This window comes from Oncorhynchus kisutch, linkage group LG8 (assembly GCF_002021735.2).
Source record: "Oncorhynchus kisutch isolate 150728-3 linkage group LG8, Okis_V2, whole genome shotgun sequence".
Classification (NCBI taxonomy): domain Eukaryota; kingdom Metazoa; phylum Chordata; class Actinopteri; order Salmoniformes; family Salmonidae; genus Oncorhynchus; species Oncorhynchus kisutch.
In genome coordinates this window covers 41,911,571-41,930,999 of record NC_034181.2, presented here as the reverse complement: position 1 = coordinate 41,930,999, position 19,429 = coordinate 41,911,571, and the positions used below count along the sequence as shown (strand labels likewise).

At 41.6% G+C, this 19,429-nt stretch overlaps 1 protein-coding gene across 1 annotated transcript in view; it reads left to right on the top strand.

The window, feature by feature from the left end:
- The window catches only part of LOC109894862 (fibrinogen C domain-containing protein 1), a 165,840-nt gene that overhangs the window by 41,522 nt on the left and 104,889 nt on the right, over positions 1-19,429 (top strand). The window contains exons 3-4 of the mRNA XM_031830402.1: positions 11,516-11,675; positions 12,112-12,248. Of these exons, the coding sequence (XP_031686262.1) occupies positions 11,516-11,675; positions 12,112-12,248 (297 nt within the window). The remainder of the gene's footprint in view (positions 1-11,515; positions 11,676-12,111; positions 12,249-19,429) is intronic.

Sequence of the window (19,429 nt, the reverse complement as noted above, 5' to 3'; positions counted from 1 at the left end):
AGGGAGATAAGAAAAACATTTCAGAGGAAAGAAGAGAGAGGTGGGGTAATTTAGTTATTGATTTTAATGGAGAGACCTCTGGATGAGTTTTCACTTGTAAAAAAAACTGCAAAAGGAATGATAACTGAAGCTCATAGCACAATGCAATTTTTATATTTGGCGCCCCCTTGTCATTGTTCTTTCGTTCTAGGGCACATATGTTTTAATGAGAATTGTAGGCCTACATCACTTTTTACAAGCTGAGAGTTCAAGCAAATAATATCCTAGAGCATTTCCACAGTGACAAAATGTATCGTGGCCCAAATTTACAAAACAACAACATTATTTCTGGAACTACAGATACTGTCGAATCTCTGCTCGTAGTCTTCCATTCTGTATATTATTGTTCAAAGTACAGTATATCAAACTGCTGTAGGACCCGCTACTGTGAGAGAGAGGGCTTCAGCAGATTAGAGGAGATGAGCAGAGAAAGCTCCTAATAGCATGTATTTTTCATACCAGCGTTGTGGTTTGAGGCCCACTCGTGATTGACAGGTTAGTGACATTGCTATAGAAGCATGTTAGGGAGGGGGACGAGGGGCAGGTGGGGGGGGGGGGCATTTGGGAGAGGGAATCTGTGCAGAGAGCCGAGAGTGATCATGAGGTGCGCTGTCATCAATGTCAAACCCGAGGCATTGTGGGTCTCTAAAGAGTTCCTATGTCAGAGACAGAAGAGGAAGCGAGACACCTCACTCGCTGTTTTTTGGGGGGTGTTTCTTGTTCAATGAAAGTCAAGGAACTAAGTAGACGAGACCCAGATGCTTTTGCATTGGTGTCTATGGGAAACGCCCAGTTAAGGAGACTGGAACAGAACTTTTTTTTCAACGGTAAACGGCCTTAGTGAACTATCTTAATTTATCCACCATCTTTGACGATGTCACCTTACTGTAGACCAGGCGTGGGCAACAGACCCAGCGCTAGGATAAAGTGACTAAGGAGGCAGTTGGAGTCGGTGAGGGGGCACAATTTTGGGGGTACTCGCATTGGAATTATATTGAATTCAGCTTATACCACGTTATACCACAATAAACATAAAGTTCAAATGCCGAGACCATTGATTGAGTGCTTTATAATCACAGGTTGGCGCGAAATCTGTAGCCTATCTCCACTGCACTGCATCAGCACAATGGACAGCGCCCTACACACTAAAGTGAGGCCGTTTTGGTAATAGATTGGGTAATTCACCTACTACAAACAGCCTGCATCAAAGCAGCCGTACACACAGTTGTCTTACCAAAATAATGCAAACTAAATGTGGAAAGTAGTAGCTAGTTATTCATACATGCAAATAAAAATACTGAATAGCAGTTTGACTTAGAATATCGACACAACTGCGAATGCAAACAAATGAATGTGAACAGAACAAAACAGCGGTATCAGAGAGGCCTAGTAAGCAAAATATCAGATAGATAAAGACACGACACAATCTATATTTAGGCTAGTTGCGTTAACAGTAAACAAACAGTAAACAAAAGACGAATGGAGATCCAAATGACAAAAACATCCTACTACAGTGAGTTGCAGCCATGCACAGCTGTCTTGCAAAACACATGGGTCAAAAGGCCTGCTTCAAGCATGGAAAACCGTGTCGCTCATGAGCACAGCAACACGTTGTGATATGTCACAATACACCTATGTGAATCAAATTCCACCCACGTAATAAATTAAGCAATGCCAACCTACCATTAACAGACAACCAATATGCACGGTTCCATTAACAACCACAAAAACCATAATAGAAGTGACCTATTTGTATGATGAAATAAAACGATATGTAGCTATAATCAGGGGCATCATTTTGGTTATTGCATTGGAATTATATGGAATTTTGTTTATATCACACTATACCACAATAAACATAAAAGTTTAAATGCCAACACCATTGAGTGCTTTTTACCAAGAAGTGTAAGGTTGGCTCGAAATCTCCGCTGCGCTCCATCAGCACCATGGACAGAGCCCTACACACATGGAAGTCATTTTGCCATTCCATGTCCTAGATTTTTGCTGAATGATGCCACTGGCTATACCATTAAGATTTTGAATAACAACTAACCAGCTAGATTGTTTCTTACCTTTTCAGAAGAGTTGCAACCTCCTTGATGCTCTGTGGAACTTTCTGAGTAATCGATCATTCCATTCCCCCCCAAGTCTTTTTGTAAGACATCCCTTAAATGCCAATTGGATTAGTTGAGCTTTCCTCGGGTGTAGCATGCTTCTTGTGCTGAGGGAACATGTTTGTCAAAGTGGAAAATGAGTTCTCGCATGTAGCTTTGGATCCCCCACTATAATTTCATTTTAAATATCGTGTGACTTGTGCAGTATGTAGTATTGTGGGAATGGTGCTCAACATCTTGGCAAGTTCCTTGTCTTTTCTGAGAATATATTCCATCATAGACAGAAAAAGTCCACTGCCACCCTCCCATCTTGACTCTATCGTGTCATTTGTCCCCCTCAGTGGTTACTGGTTTGAAACAAGGAACTCAAGGATGCTCCAACAAATACATGCAATTTCTTGCCAGTGTTGACACTGATGTTCCCATAGCACTTCAAACTTGTTTTTCTTTCCACAATGCAGTGCATTTCAAATGCTCTTTGCATGCCTAGTGAATCCTTTGGTACTATCAATAGCATACTTACAATTAGAATACCCAGCTTGGGTGAAGGCATTGTCTGCAATAGCATTTACACAGAATTTTTGACATGGGAAACAAAAATAATTTGCTGCAGTAAAGCTCTGCTACCCGACCCGAGACCGACGAGCCCCAACATTATGCATCGAGTTAGGGCCAGGCAGTGCCTGTTTTTAAATCAATAACTAGGGTATGGGTAGGGCTCGGGTATTACTCAATTGATCACTAACATTTTGAAGCTGAGTAATTTGCTTGTGCTCTGCTGTGCAGTCGTATCTGACTAAGATAATAACATGGTGTCAGAAGTGTTTAAACCCAAAAGAAAATGTTGAATGTTCCTTGAGATTTTTCAGAGTTTAGTGACCAAAAGTAGCTAACTGCTCTCTCGTGTCTCTTCGTTAGTTGATCAGAGCCAGAGATACTTTTGAGGAGATGGGAAACTCCATTGGAATCATATTAACATTGTGTACATTGCCCATGTTACGTCAATGGGCCGGACGGTGACTTCTGGGTGATTCTTGGACAAGGAGAGCTCTCCTTCAAGGAGTGAATGGGAGTCAATTGGGCGCTAGCTCAAAACACAACATTACCATTAATTTAATCAACAAGAAGTACATTACACATCTTTTCCAAGATGTGAGATAACGAACTTGCTATTTGTATTGTTGTATACCTTTGGAATCATGACATTATGTACTTTCGAGGAAACTAGGCACATTTCTTGACTCCTACCCTGACATTATCAGGAATGAAGGTAAGACCCAAGTGCAGACTGTGTGAAGTAACAATGTTTATTGTAACAACAGGGGCAGGCAAACGACAGGTCAAGGCAGGCAGGGATCAATAATCCAGAGTAGAGGCCAGGGTATGGTACGGCAGGCAGGCAGGCTCAGGTCAGGCAGAGGTAGGTTAACCAGACGGGAGCAAAGGTACAGGTAGGTGGGCAGGCAGAGTGGTCAGGCAGGCGGGCTCGAATTCAGGGCAGACAAGGGTCAAAACCGTCGTGTGGTAGCAGAGAGAACAGTCTATGACTAGGGTGGCTGGAGTCTTTTTAGGGCCTTCCTATGACACCACCTGGTATAGAGGTCCTGGATGGCAGGAAGCTTGGCCCCAGTGATGTACTGGGCCGTTCACACTACCCTCTGTAGTGCCTTGCGGTCGGAGACCTGAGCAGTTGCCATACCAGGCAGTGATGCAACCAGTCAGGATGCGCTCGATGGTGCAGCTGTAGAATCTTTTGAGGATCTGAGGACCCATGCCAAATCTTTTCAGTCTCCTGAGGGGGAATAGGTTCTGTTGTGCCCACTTCACGACTGTCATGGTGTGCTTGGACCATGTTAGTTTATTGTTGATGTGGACATCAAAGAACTTGAAGCTGCTCCACTGCAGCCCCGTCGATGAGAATGTGGGCGTGCTCGGTCCTCTTTTTCCTGTAGTCCACAATCATCTCCTTTGTCTTGATCACATTGAGGGAGAGGTTGTTGTCCTGACACCACACGGCCAGGTCTCTGACCTCCTCCCTATAGGCTATCTCGTCAGGAAGTCCAGGATCCAGTTGCAGAAGGAGGTGTTTAGTCCCAGGGTCCATAGCTTATTGATGAGCTTTGAGGGAACTATGGTGTTGAACGCTGAGCTGTAGTCAATGAATAGCATTCTCACATAGGTGTTTCTTCTGTCCAGGTGGGAAAGGGCAATGTGGAGTGCAATAGAGACTGCATCATCTGTCGATCTGTTGGGGTGATATGGATATTGGAGTTGGTCTAAGGTTTCTGGGATGATGGTGTTGATGTGAGCCATGACCAGCCTTTCAAAGCACTTAATTGCTACAGACGTGAGTGCTACGGGTCAGTAGTAACTAGGGGGCAGTATTTTCATTTTTGGATAAAAAACGTTCCCGTTTTAAACAAGATATTTTGTCACGAAAATATGCTTGACTATGCATATAATTGACAGCTTTGGATAGAAAACACTCTGACGTTTCCAAAACTGCAAAGATATTGTCTGTGAGTGCAACAGAACTGATGTTACAGGCGAAACCCAGATAAAAATCCAATCAGGAAGTGCCACATTTTTTAAAACCGCCTCATGCCAATGACTCCTTGTATGGCTGTGAATGAGCTACGAATGAGCTTACGTTTTCTACGTATTCCCCAAGGTGTCTACAGCATTGTGACGTCTTTTTACGCATTTATGTTGAAGAATAGCCATAAGGGACCACATTTAGCAAGTGGTCACATGATGGTTCCCGCAGAAAATCTTGCGTAAAGTACACAAGTAGCCATTTTTCCAATCGCTTCTTATGAGAAACCAATTGTCCCGACGGATATATTATCGAATTGTTATGTGAAAATCACCTTGAGGATTGGTTCTAAACAACGTTTGCCATGTTTCTGTCGATATTATGGAGCTAATTTGGACAAAAGTTTGGCGTTGTAGTGACTGCATTTTCCGGTCGATTTCTCAGCCAAACGTGACGAGCAAACGGGAGCTATTTCGCCTACAAAAATAATATTTTTGGAAAAAAGGAACATTAGCTATCTAAGTGGGAGTCTCCTGAGTGAAAACATCCGAAGTTCTTCAAAGGTAAATGATTTAATTTGATTGCTTTTCTTATTTCCGTGAAAATGTTGCCTGCTGCCAGCAGAGCCTAGCATAGCATTATGCCATGATAAACTTACACAAATGCTTGTCTAGCATTGGCTGTAAAGCATATTTAGAAAATCTGAGATGACAGTGTGATTAACAAAAGGCTAAGCTGTGTCTCAATATATTTCATTTGTGATTTTCATGAATAGGAAGATTTTGTAGGAAGATATATGTCCGCTGCGTTATGCTAATTAGTTTGAGGCTATGATTACGCTCCCGGATCCGGGTTTGATAGTCGCAAGAAGTTATTAAACATGTTGGTATTACAGACTCGGACAGGGAGAAGTTGAAAATGTCAGCGAAGACACTTGCTAGTTGGTCAGCGTTCGCTCGCAGAACACGTCCTGGTAATCCGTCTGGCCCTGCGGCCTTGTGAATGCTGACCTGTCTTACATCGGCTGCGGAGAGCGTGATCACAAAGTCTTCCGGTACAGCTGCATGCATGTTTCAGTGTTACTTGCCTCGAAGCGAGCATAGAAGTAGTTTCACTTGTCCGGTAGGCTCGTGTCAATGGGCAGCTCTCGGCTGTGTTCCCTTTTGTAGTCTGTAATGGTTTGCAGGCCGTGCCTCATCCGACGAGTGTCAGAGCCGGTGTAGTGCGTCTTGATCTTAGTCCGGTATTGACGCTTTGCCTGTTTGATGGTTCGTCGGAGGACATAGCGGGATTTCTTATAAGCTTCCGGGCTAGAGTCCTGCTCCTTGAAAGTGGCAGCTCTAGCCTTTAGCTCAGTGCGGATATTGCCTGTAATCCATGGTTTCTGGTTGGGGTATGTACGTATGGTCACTGTGGGGACGACTTCATCGCTGCACTTATTGAGGAAGCCAATGACTGATGTGGTGTACTCCTCAATGTCATCGGAAGAATCCCGGAACATATTCCAGTCTGTGCTAGCAAAACAGTCCTGTAGCTTAGCATTTGCTTCCTCTGACCATTTTTTTTATTGATCTAGTCACTGGTGCTTCCTGATTTAAATTTAGCTTGTAAGCAGGAATCGGGAGGATAGAATTATGGTCAGATTTGCCAAATGGAGGGCGAAGGAGAGCTTTGTATGCATCTCTGTGTGTGGAGTATAGGTAGTCCAGAGTTTGTTTCCTTCTGGTTGCACATTTAACATGTTGATAGAAATTAGGTAAATCTGATTTAAGTTAATTAACCGGCATTAAAGTCTCCGGCTGAGGGTGTTCTTGTTTGCTTATGGCGGAATACAGCTCATATCTCGGTGCCAGCCTCTGACTGTGGTAGTATGTAAACAGCTGCAAAGAATATAGAGGAAAACTCTCTCGGTAGGTAATGTGGCTTATAATGAGAAACCACTACCTCAGGCGAGCAATGGCTCAAGACTTCCTTAGATATCGTGCACCAGCTGTTGTTTACAAAAATACATAGACCGCCGCCCCTTGTCTTACCAGACGCCGCAGTTCTATCCTGCCGGTACATCGTATAACCAGCCAGCTGTATGGTGATATTGTTGTCGTTCAGCCACAACTTCCTGAAGCATAAGATGTTCGTTTTTAATGTCCCGCTGGTAGTTTAATCTTCCCAAAAACTCGTACATTTTATTGTCCAAAGATTGCATGTTTGCGAGCAGAATTGAGGGGAGTGGGGTTTTATTTGATCGCCTCCTACTCCTCAGAAGGCATCCCGCCCTCCGGCCTCTCTTTCACGCAGATCACTGGGGTCGGGGCCTGTTCCCGAGGGAGCCATATATCCTCATATATCCTCGAGTCGTGAAAGAAGAAAAAGGATTCTGCTAGTCTGTGGTGAGTAATCGCAGTCCTGATGTCTAGAAGTTATTTTCGGTCATAAGAGACGGTAGCGGCAGCATTATGTACAAAAATAGTAACAAAATAAGTTACAAACAACGCAGATAAACGAACAAAAAAACAATCGGTTAGGGGCACTAAAACCTCTGCCTTCTGCTCCAGCACCATTTTTAACGCTTGTCAAACAAAGGAACAACATCCATCTTAACCCAGCTGGTAGAGTAAATGGCTTTCTGCATAGTGACTGCAAAAAAGAGAGACCAATCAGAATACAGAGAGATAAGCCACCTAGGTGGCAACAGAATGGGTCTGACCCAAATCAAGCCACAAGGGTTCAGTTTCGAAAATACATCAGACAATTCATATATTCACCTTGATTGATGAAATCTCCATAAGAGAACTCAGGCTGCAACTTCATGAACTTCTTGCATTTTTAGTATTGGACCTTCACCAACATGTGAAATGTTGCAAAATGCAATTACACACAATGTAATATTTAAGTGAAAGTCAGTTGCAAACATTTTATGGTGTTGCTGTAAAATAAAGAAACAAATCACAAAAAATGCCCCCTTATACCCTCTGCCCTTTGTCTTCCCTGGTGTGGATCAACCATTTGTTCCAAATGCCACTTTAATGATGTAACAGGTGTCTGCTTGCCTGCGGATCTGGGGTTTGGCAAGGCAATATTCCAGTGAAGTCAACCAAACTAGCTAGCTATCTAACTAGCTACAAACAGTTACCACCACCACTCAAATCTATAGGAAAGAAACTGGCCAATACATTTCAAGCCATATTGGATTGAACAACAAGCACACACTATAGACATGTTAATCTAAATGACCGAGGACAACCCTGCCATGTGTGCTAGCTAGCTAACGTGAGCACTAAATTAGAAGATGTTGAGGTCGGTGTTGTAGCTAGCTATATAGCTCGTTAGTTATCTAACCATTTTTGGCCAGACAAACATTCTTAGTTTTATGCATTTTGAAGAACAAATTAGTAGATATTAGCCATGTTGTTACCTTCAATTCCCGGCTAGTTACATGCTGCACCAAACAAAGCTCAAATTGATCACACTAGGGCACACCCCAATTAACACCATGCACCTGCTGCATCACTAATGTTAGTTGGCCTCGTGAACTCAACACGCACATGGTTGAAATAAACTAACGGTACAGCCTAACTCTGATCCTTTTGGATTTCAATTCATTTTTCTCAAATCAAATTTTCTCAAAGTTTGCTAATTTTAGCTAGAATCCAGCCTACAGTAGATGACATGATGCAATTTTCCAGATTTGTGACCAGTTTTTTTCTCTGGCCTCTATTGATTTAGTTACCCTAATTATGACCATCCTACATAGGTAAAAACACAAATAACATTTGAATGGATTATGATAGAGAGGAGGATTAGAGGATTATCTACAGAATTAGCATATTCTTTTAACCATTGGTCAAAAGATGCGTTTTTGATTGTACACCCTGGAGAGCCTAATTGCATTTTCTTTACACAATTGTGCAGTGCAGGTACGTGCAATGCCGCCGGGGGTACGCAAAATAAAAAAAATGTTGAAGTCCATTTAGAGTTTTTTTCTCGCCTGAGTAGCCTCGATTCACTGCCAAAAAATGTAACCATATAGTGTTCAGCGGGATAAAAACACATTGTCAAATACAGGTAGCCTAGTCAAATAATTAACTTCCAATCACATTAACCGTTACTCTTTCACAGGAATTCCACTAATGGTCCATATGTAGCCAAACGTAGCTGCTAATGATTCTGTTTGCTAGAAAATTTATTAATGTTTAAGAAAAAGTAAGGCCTACATCCATAGAGACACATACCAGCTCTACTGGTAGTACTGCTACTACCAGAAGTACTACACCTGTCGATGACACAAGTTGTTCTACTTCCACGAGCACATCCAATGCTAGCATCAGTTATTCTACATTTGTTGTTAGCCCAGCTAGCATGGACACTGACAGTTGTGAATCTGATGCAGCCGAAGAGCTACTGTCCCCTTACCCAGGAAAGCACCAAACAACAGACAGGGACGTTGGACCATCGAAGAGGAGCAAATATGATGAGAACTACATTGATTTGGGGTTCACTTATATTGGGAGTAGTGCTTTCCTCAGCCACAGTAAGTTATATGTGCAAAAGTAATATCTCACAACTCGATGAAACCTTCACTCTTGCGCAGACATTTAGAAACAAAGCATGCCAATTTGGAAAATAAGCCGCTTGAGTTTTTGGAGCGAGAATTTTGACAACTTTTGAGTTGTAAGCCGTATAAAAGCAAGAGATACCATTAATAAGAAGGGGCTAGAAGCATCTTACGTGGTGAGCTACCAAGTGGCTAGGACAGGCAAGTCCCATACTATTGTGGAGGACTTAATTCTTCCTGCTACCTCTGATATGGCTGGGGAAATTCTGGGGGAAAAGGCAAAAAAACTATACAGACAATGCATTTATCAAACAACACCATTTCACGACGCATCAGTGACATGGCAGGAGATGTTCTGAAACAATTCCTGTTTCGCATACAAGCCAGTGAATTCTATGCGTGACAGCTGGATGAGTCAACAGACGTGGCGGGCCTGGCACAGCTCCTTGTATATGTCCGTTACGTTTATGAGGGGTCAATTAAGGAAGACATCTTCTTCTGCAATCACTGGAACAGGACAACAGGAGAGGATTTAAAAAAAATACTGGACAGCTTTGTGACATCAAATGGACTTTGGTGGTCAAGATGTGTTGGTATCTGTACTGATGACACAAAAGTCATGACAGGGAGACATAGTGGAGTGGTAACGTGCGTGCAAGCAGTTTCTCCCGATGCTACTTGGGTACACTGCAGCATCCCCCGATAGGCTCTTGCTGCCAAGGGAATGCCTGACAGCTAGAAAGACGTTTTGGACACTACAGTGAAAATTGTTAATTTTGTTGAAGCAAGGGCAGCGACCATGTACAGTAATGCTTTTACAACATACAGAAGTGTGCTGGTTATCAAGGGGCAAAGTATTGATACGTTTATTTGAATTGAGAGACGAGCTTCAAGTTTTCTTTACTAACCATAGTTTTCACTTGTCTGACGCTTGCATGATAACGAGTTTCTCACACGACTGGCCTATCTGGGTGATGTTTTTTCTCGCCTGAATGATCTGAATCTAGGATTACAGGGACTCTCTGCAACTATATTCAGTGTGCAGGACAAAATTGAGGCTATGATTAAGAAGTTGGAGCTCCTCTCTGTCTGCATTAACAACATCATTGTATGATTTTTGCGAGGGGAAAATTAACTCAAGCTCAACTCAAAATCAAATGTGATATAGCAAATCACTTTAGCGAGTTGGGTGCGCAAATTACGCAGGTCTTTCCTGAAACGGATGACACAAACAACTGGATTCTTTATCCCTTCCATGCCCTGCCTCCAGTCCATTTACCGATATCTGAACAAGAGAGCCTTGCAAAATTGCAACAAGCGGTCCTTTAAAAATTTAATTGAATCAGCTACTGCCAGATTTCTGGATTGGGCTGCGCTCAGAATATCCTGCCATGGCAAATCGTACCGTTAAGACACTGATGCCCTTTCAACCACGTACCTATCTGAGAGGCACAGACTGTGTGTGGGAAATTATTTAAGACTGAGACTCTCTCCAATACAACCCAACATCGCAGAGTTATTAACCTGTGGTGAGTTATTCACAATTTTCAATGAACAAATAAGGTTTTATATGTAAGATTAAATAAAGAGCAAAATGATTGATTATTATTATATTATTATTTGTGACCTGGTCCTATAAGAGCTCTTTGTCACACGAGCCGGGTTCTGACAAAAACTCACACTCAATCTTATGTTTAATAAATGTATAGTATAGTGTGTGTGTGTGTGTGTGTGGCAGGCTTACAATTATGGCAAAAATACAATATTTGAGAGTGCGCTGACCCTGGTGCTAGAGGGGGTACGCAGCTGGAGTTTGAATGTTGGAAGAGGTACGGGACTATAAAAAGTTTGGGAACCACTGGTGTAGGGTTTACTGTTAATGCCATGTCTACCGAGTGAAACGTAATCACATGGCCTCGTGTGTTTCGAGTAAAGAGAGCCTGCCGTGGTATCGCATGATCTCTGATGTCTAAGATATGAGAGAATGGGAGGTGTCTGCATGCCCTCTTCAACTGGAGATTATTATAGTCAGAGGAAATCCTTTAGAAAAACTACTTTCATGTGTCAGGTACATACTGTACAAGTACTCCTAACTATGCATTACATCCAAATACATTGTTCAAAACAGTTACTGTTAGGACATTTCATCCTAGCTCTGTTAGTAATTTCTCCAGCCCCATCCGGCAGCTTCATAGCAGGTGACAAGGCTGCTGTTTAGTTGTTTTTTCAACTACAGAGTGGCCTTCAATGGACTATTTGTGCGTTTCTTTCCAGCTGCTGTCCGAGAGCCAGATCAACATGGTGAAGGTGGTGAACTCCGTGAGTGATACACTCAACTCCATGCAGAAGGAGACGGGGAACCTGAAGAGCAAGCTGAAGGCAGACCTCCAGAGAGCACCTGTCCGTAGTACTCGGCCCAAAGGCTGCTCCAATGGTAGGCCTATGGATAGTGGCTGGTGAAAGGAGAAATAGTAAATGAGTGCATGGACAACTCTTAACTACCCCATGTCAGCTGTTGGACAATTGTTGATCCCTTGAGCTGCAGAGAACCAGATGTATTTTATGTCTGACATGGCTATTGTTCACAATTGCACTAGAGGGAGAAAAAAAAGCATCGCTTCATATTGAAATAGGTTTAAACTGTGTTAACTGTTTGCGTACTCTGACATCCCAAATCATTTTTGTACAAACATGGCGTTTCTATAAGGTACAGACAGGATTTTGACAGGGTGTAGTGAAGCTGTCTAGGTTGATTCAGAGATAGGACAGATTATTAAGAGAAGAAATTGATGGAGCTCGCTGGTTTAATTGAATAACATCTATGAGAAATTCTAGGATTTAAAAATTAATCGGGTTTCTGATCACGCTAGGATCTAGACCTCGGGACTGCAGTGATATCTTCACCAGTGGCCAGCGAGAGGATGGGATCTACTCTGTCTTTCCCACACACTACCCTGCTGGCTTCCAGGTCTTCTGTGACATGACAACGGATGGAGGAGGATGGACGGTGAGTGTCTCTTTTGTGTGTCAACCTGTGTCACGCCCTACTGTGAAGAAACAATCATGTTTAGGTATGATACCAGTACTTGACAACAATGTACTATGTACAGTACATCCACACAACATATGGACAGACAGACAGATGCATGCATCAAACCAATGTTTGTTTCTTTTTCTTTTTTTAATCACAGAGCAGTTAAAAGCATGGCCTTTTACTCACTCACTCATTCATCAAACACATAGGCACTTTAATAGCACACTATCAGAAAAGTTCTAACTAGGTCCAACTTTCAGGGTATGTTTGGAGAAATGAATTTGTGTTACCCGTCTCATCACTATTCCTAAAGTGTCCTCCAATACTTCATTGCTTAAAAAGCCAATTATTCTGTGCATGAAGGATCACTTAAAAGTACCTCTTTCTCTTTTTTTCCCATAAGAATCACAATGTGTTTCAAATACAAAGCCCATTAACTTTTCAAGTGCCTTGAAGGTAATAATACCCTGCGGCTTCTTAGCGTTCCTTCCTCGCTTGCATTTCATGTTCTTTTAGACTGTTGTGTAGACAGAGCATTGTTAGTCTTGCTTTATTTAGAAAGCATTGAACTGATAGTGGGATAGGTCGAGTGGGAGGGCAGTAAAGCAACTGGCACAATGAAGATTGGAACCTCGGCTGGCCATGTTTTGTCTGGAGACGGCAGTGTTGATCACTAGACCAACCTCAAGCACAGGCCATTATACTTTAGATATGACAGCATGACATCAGGTTAAAAAAAAGTCCTGCATGAGGATTTATTTATTTATGTTTTAGGGGGTAGATCAGCTTTAATACTGCAGATAGATTGTGGCTTCCATCAACATAATTGTCTGCATAATTTCCAATTCCCTAAATTTTTTAGTTTAGGGTCACTTAGAAATGTCCTTGTTTTTGAAAGAAAGAAGAAAGAAAAAAAGTTGATTAAAGTAATGTCAAATTGATCAGAAATAGTGTTTTCTAATGATCAATTAGCCTTTTAAAATTATAAACACTATGTGTTTATTAGCTAACACAATGTGCCATTGGAACACAGGAGTGATGGTTGCTGATAATGGGCCTCTGAATGCCAATGTAGATATTCCATAAAAAATCTGCAATTTCCAGCTACAATAGACATTTACAACACTAACAATGTCTACACTGTATTTCGGGTCAATTTGATGTTATTTTAATGGACAAGGACATTTCTAAGCAACCCCAAACTTTTGAACAGTAGTATATATATATATATATATATATATATATATATATATATATATATAGTACCAGTCAAGACAGTGTGAATCAGGCCTTCATGGTCGAATTGCTGCAAAGAAACCACTACCAAAGGTCACCAATAATAAGAAGAGACTTGCTTGGGCCAAGAAACACGAGAAATGGACATTAATGTATAAATAAACTTCTCTAGTCTTATATGTTTTGGGGGGTTATTATCCAGCTTGATTGTCATTGCCCAACAGTAAATAGATCTGTGTAGGATTACTATTTCGTCAGTTTTAGAGATATTGAATATTGCAATTTCCCATGAGGCATTCTGCACCACCATCTTTAGTTCGTCATATTAGCATTATTTGCCGATGCTCACCAGCAGGACATCATTTGCCTTTAAAATGGAAGCCCTATCCTGTTTGTGGAGTTTGAATAAGTTCCATTTATTTCCTCGGCTGCAGTCACACTCAATGTCTGCAGAAACCCCCAGATGGCTTGTGCTGAGAGAAGCTGTGGTGAAATGGCCTTTTAAACTGAAAAGAGTGTGATATTCATAACTTCCACAATGCAGTTGGCAATAGCTGAGATAGTGACAGTGCAGTGTTTCCTCTGTGACTTGTTGAGCTTTTCAGGGCTCTAGATTCATCTCCCTTTGGTGTCAGCTTGGTTTAACATAGGAGTACTTGGAGACACATTCCCAGACCAAAGTCTAATGATCCAATGATTTCCAAAATCTTAAAAGAGACTAATAGTACCCTGTGATTACAGACCAAACTGCTTCCCACAGATGAGAGTATTAGTTTCTGGTAATTCAGAGACATTTTTTTACTTGACCACATCTCAGCAGTGGGCGATGGAAGGCGAAGAATGGAGCTTTTAAAAGGAATTAATAGTCACAGCGACCTTATTCATCATTGCTGGCCTCCAGTAGTTTTCAGGTGAGGATGCAGACTCCTCATCTCTCTCTGCACAGCTGAAGATCTGTGAGCTCTGCTTTCCTGACATACAGGACGGCTGCTGCTTCCCACTCAGACATGCCGCGTCTCACTCTCTTTCTCTGTCTCTCTGCTTTCTCTCTCTTTCCCTCTGTATACTTTTTTCTTCCATTTGGTTGACCATCGTATTGGCCTGATAGCCTCGTGTGAACAGCCAGGTCACCCGTGATACAAGTCAGTATTCGACGTCCATCCATGTCTGACCACGTGGAACGTGGCCACTAGGGACAACAGTGAGCGCTGTCGCCTTCAAGTAGGTTTCTGTTTTGCTCAGGAACTGTGGATGGGGATGGCAGATGGGCATATGCATCTGCCTGTGACACTCAAAGTTTGCAGGTTCAAATCCAGCAAGAAAACATTTTTTTTGTTTTAAGCCTATCCCAAACCTTAACCCTTACCTTAACCATTCGGAGTTAATGCCTAACCTTAAGATTTGAGAGTTAATGCCTAAACCTAATCCTGACTTTTAAAATTCATAGTTAAAGCTTAAACTTAACCTTTAAACCACTTCTAAATTTGACGTTTGGGATACATGGATGAACAGCTAATTCTGACGTGAGACTGTGAGAGCTAATTACGTGTGAAAGCCAGATAATATCATGTTTTCACTCTGGTATAAATGATTCGGGAGACAGGCGCAGGAATGCTTAATAAGGTTTTTTATTAAGCCCAAATTACGGTGTGCCGTGTAAAGGCACGCGGACGAAGACCAAACAAACACGTTACAAAACACAGTGTAGAAACCCAAAACAAAAGAGCGAGGAGTACCTCGAATAAATACACACGTGCACAATGATTAACACACGGGACGAGACCCTTAATCATCTGTGCAATCCACAAGGGCAAGGAAGCCAAAAACACACAGCACAGGTACTCACACGCACCAACGGACATTGTAACAATAATCGACAGCACCATGGTGAACAAAGGGCACATATATACAAATACAATCAGTGGGAATAGGGGCCAGGTGTGTGCAATGAAAGTTCCAGAGGGATATGGTGACAGTACCCCCCGACGCAATGACACCGGTTTCAAGGAAGATCACATTAACCCAGTGCGGGTCGATCAGGACCCAATGCAGCTGCCGAAGTTGCGGCGGGGCCGGATAGACCAGTCGCAGCGTCGTCGAACTGGCCATTCCCACTGTCTCCCTCAATGGGAGCACAGGTACTCACAAATACCAACGAACATTGTAACAATAATCCACCCCACCATGGTGAACAAAGGGCACATATATACAAATACAATCAGTGGGATTAGGGGCCAGGTGTGCGCATTGAAAGTTCCAGAGGGATCCGTGACACATATGACCCTAATGGAATGCATGGATGAAGGTATTTTCCCTGAGGCATCCCTTGCATTGACAAAGTGCACGAGACTAGCCAGAGTTGACAGATGTCACTCAGATCACTCTGTTTTAAATAGAAATTTGTTCAGAAAAAAATTAATACACTTTGACACGTAGATAGTTTTTTTTCTCGTCCTTTTCTTTTAAAGAGCTCTGTCACAACGGACCAGTCAGTCATGTTGGCTTACCATCAGCTGTGGGGGTGAAGGAGAGGCCAATAAACTGACCGACTGATTGTAGCCCCATAACCAGGCCTTCTTTTAGATGAGATGCTGTGAAATACTGGGCACCTAACCTGATTGGGACGGTGTTTTAATTCCTAAATGTCTAAGCCGTTGGGGAAGGGAGTTCTAAACTGACATATGGAATTGTTTTAAGATCATTTAGCATTGAATAACACATTCAAAAAGGGCCAAAAAGACATTCAGACGCTGCTGACGTTTTCATGAGAACACAATTTCCCGGATGTTTCATGGTCTGACAAACACCGCTCTAGTTCTGCCACCTTTCATCGCAGATGCAGAAGTGCGACATCAGCGGATGCAGTGGATGGAAACGCATCCAATGCAACCAAAATAGATATATCTAGTTTAAACTGACGGAATTTGATGTGGATTTTTTTATTTGGTTACTTTACATTGACACGCCGGTGCGTCAATCGACTCTAGGGTGTTAATCTGGACTCCTCACGTTTTTCCACTCCCACTGTGATGACTGTAGCAGCTTGTCTTTGAAGGTTGCTCGAACCCTAGTGGCAGTAGAGAGGTTAACAAACCCAGATCTACCCTATTTACATTGGGAACGTAATTAGTGTGTTTTGACAACCTTGACATTCACTCTTTGCCCATTTCACTCTTGGGTCAGCTTCAATGTGACAGGGTTGCCTCTCCCCACTGGCGCCCAGCGCTCAATAGACTGGTGGGTTATGACACTCTAGTGCGCTGATGTGCCTATGAGGGAGTGTCTCCATCAGGACTCTTCATGCACTGGAGGAGAGAGGTCAAAGGTCAAGACCTTGGAGGCCCAGCATCCTGAAATATCTTACACAGAACATGCTTTATTATTATCAAATTATAACCATGGTTGTAGTCCTGTAGTGGTAGACAATAATGATAGTATGCCATCAGCTTTTATTAAATTTGATATAGGCCAAGGCCCAGTTGCAGTTGTAAACAGCAGAGTTGTAGAAGTGCTAGTGCTTTTGATATGTTAGATAATTTTTCTTCTTTTTAAAGAGAAAGTAAATGAAACCAGCCTCTCAGGGAGATGGTCTGACTGGGAACCAGTCATCCAGGAATCATTTTCTGTCTGTAATCAACTGGGGGGATTGCACCAGCATTACAGGTCCACACTGTCTCTGGAACGACAGAGCATGGGAATAAAATATAGCAATCCAGTTTCAATTTGACCCTATAATGTTTGACACGTTCTTTTCTATTATAGCTTCTTTTCAAGCTGAGCCCCCGCAGTTCTGCAGTCCTCTCCACATTTTCAATTTTTTCAATAATTGCTGTATTTTTCTGCCTCTCATAGCTTGGGACACGACGTTGGCGAGAACGTGGTCTTATTTCTGATGGCAGACTTTAAAAGGTGATGAAAAGATGAAAGTTACATTAATACCAGAGGGGCAACTCCGTGGCATATTTTCTCCTTTTCCATTTTACATGACCACTAAAGGTCTGGAGAAACTCTAACGATTCTTGGAGTGTCTCTTTTAGATTCTGAAATAAGATGCGACCTTGCGATTAAAGTTGTTTTAAAACAACTGAACCCAGCATACTTAAAGGAAGTGGCTTAACCATTGATCCTGCAGAGTCATGATTTACCATGATTACAGATGGGTTGGAATTGTAATGCAGTTCTCAGTGGGGAAAGATATTAATAAAAAGCACATTTAATCCATATAGGGTTCAAATGTCCCTGTTCCTAGCAAAACTAGATATTTTTTTCATTTTCTTTTATTTGCTAAAAGGAAGAGAGTTAAAATGAATTGTATATTCATTATTCATTATGGCTCAAGGTTTTCTTAAATATTTATCTTTGGTATACAGTCCAGCGACTTAAAGACATTTTCAGTAGTGCAGGCGTTTTGTTTTATTTTTCGAGGTTAGATGTATTTTTGATGCACATACCACTTTTTCAAGTGTCCTTGAATTCTTAAGTCCCTGAATTGTCCTTGTATATATTTTTTTTAAACTTTGAATTACCGACCGGGGGACCCCCATTGATTTTGTTAGTCACTCTCACTCAGATACATGTATCATATTAAAAACTGCACATATTTCCCTATGCCCATGGCAAAATGTGTAAATTGCATAAAATTAGTAATACAATTCAAAATCTTCTCTACTCTCTGGATTTTAAAAATGTATTTCAGTGAATTTGCTTTAAATGTGCAACATTTATCCAGCACTATGGATTTTAAATTATGCAATAGCTCTTTTCACGCTGCATTGTTATTAGAACCTGGCTATCAATTAGCTCCAGGCTAAGACTGGCCACTAGGCTAGCTTGTCCTGTGTTCACACAAGCATATGTTAACCTTGGGCTAAACTTTAGCCCTGGGCTAGGATTCACACTTTTATTCCAAATAGCTGGGATTAAAGACAAACACACATGCGACAAATATTCTATCTCTGCCACACAACCAATTTTTTGCAAATAAGGCATTTATTAACACATGACTTCCCTTTGCTTCTAGCCTAGCATTTTATTTCCAACAGTGATGGTTTGTATAAAGCTGATTTGTCTGCCTGTCCGACCTCGGAAACAATGTTTCACTGGCGACTTGTGATATCGCCCCGGCACAGCAAATACTGTGCACAGAGGAGATATCAACATTTTTTATCCAAACAAAATCGTGCTACTATGATTATGGCTTATCCTGAATGAATTGTGAATAATGATGAGTGAGAAAGTTAGAGGAGGTGGTGAGGTGAGCATGTCTTGGAGGTATGATATTATGCATCTATAACTTAACTCACTCATCATTATTCACAATTCATTAAGGAATATCCCTAATAATGGTAGCATCCACATTAATGTAGAAGGGTTTAGAAACATATTCTATTCTTATTTGCAAAAAATTCTTATTTACTCCAAAATGACACAATACATTATTTACCATCCATTTCTATTGGGCATAAAATAATCTAAAACACAACCAAAACAAACAACAAATGCATGCAACAAGTTTGTAGAGTCACAAGCTTGATGTAATCATTGCGTGTTAGGAATATGGGACCAAATACTAACATTTATACTACTTTAATACACATATAAGTGAATTTGTCCCAATACTTTTGGTCCCCTAAAATGAAGGGACTATGTACAAAAGGTGCTGTAGCTTCTAAACGGTTCACCGTTGGATGAAAATCCCCTTAAATGTAACCTGTCGGTTTGCATTTTAACCCCATAGTCAATGTATCCTTTAAAAGGTCCTTGAGTACAGATCCAAAACAACAATAACATTGTCACCGTCTCAGTACTTTTGGAGCTCACTGTAGATCATATGAATTCTTAATGGGTTTGATCATTCGGGACGCCTGGAATTGGAAATCCAATGTCATTTTCATCCACAATATTTGAGCAGTTCATTT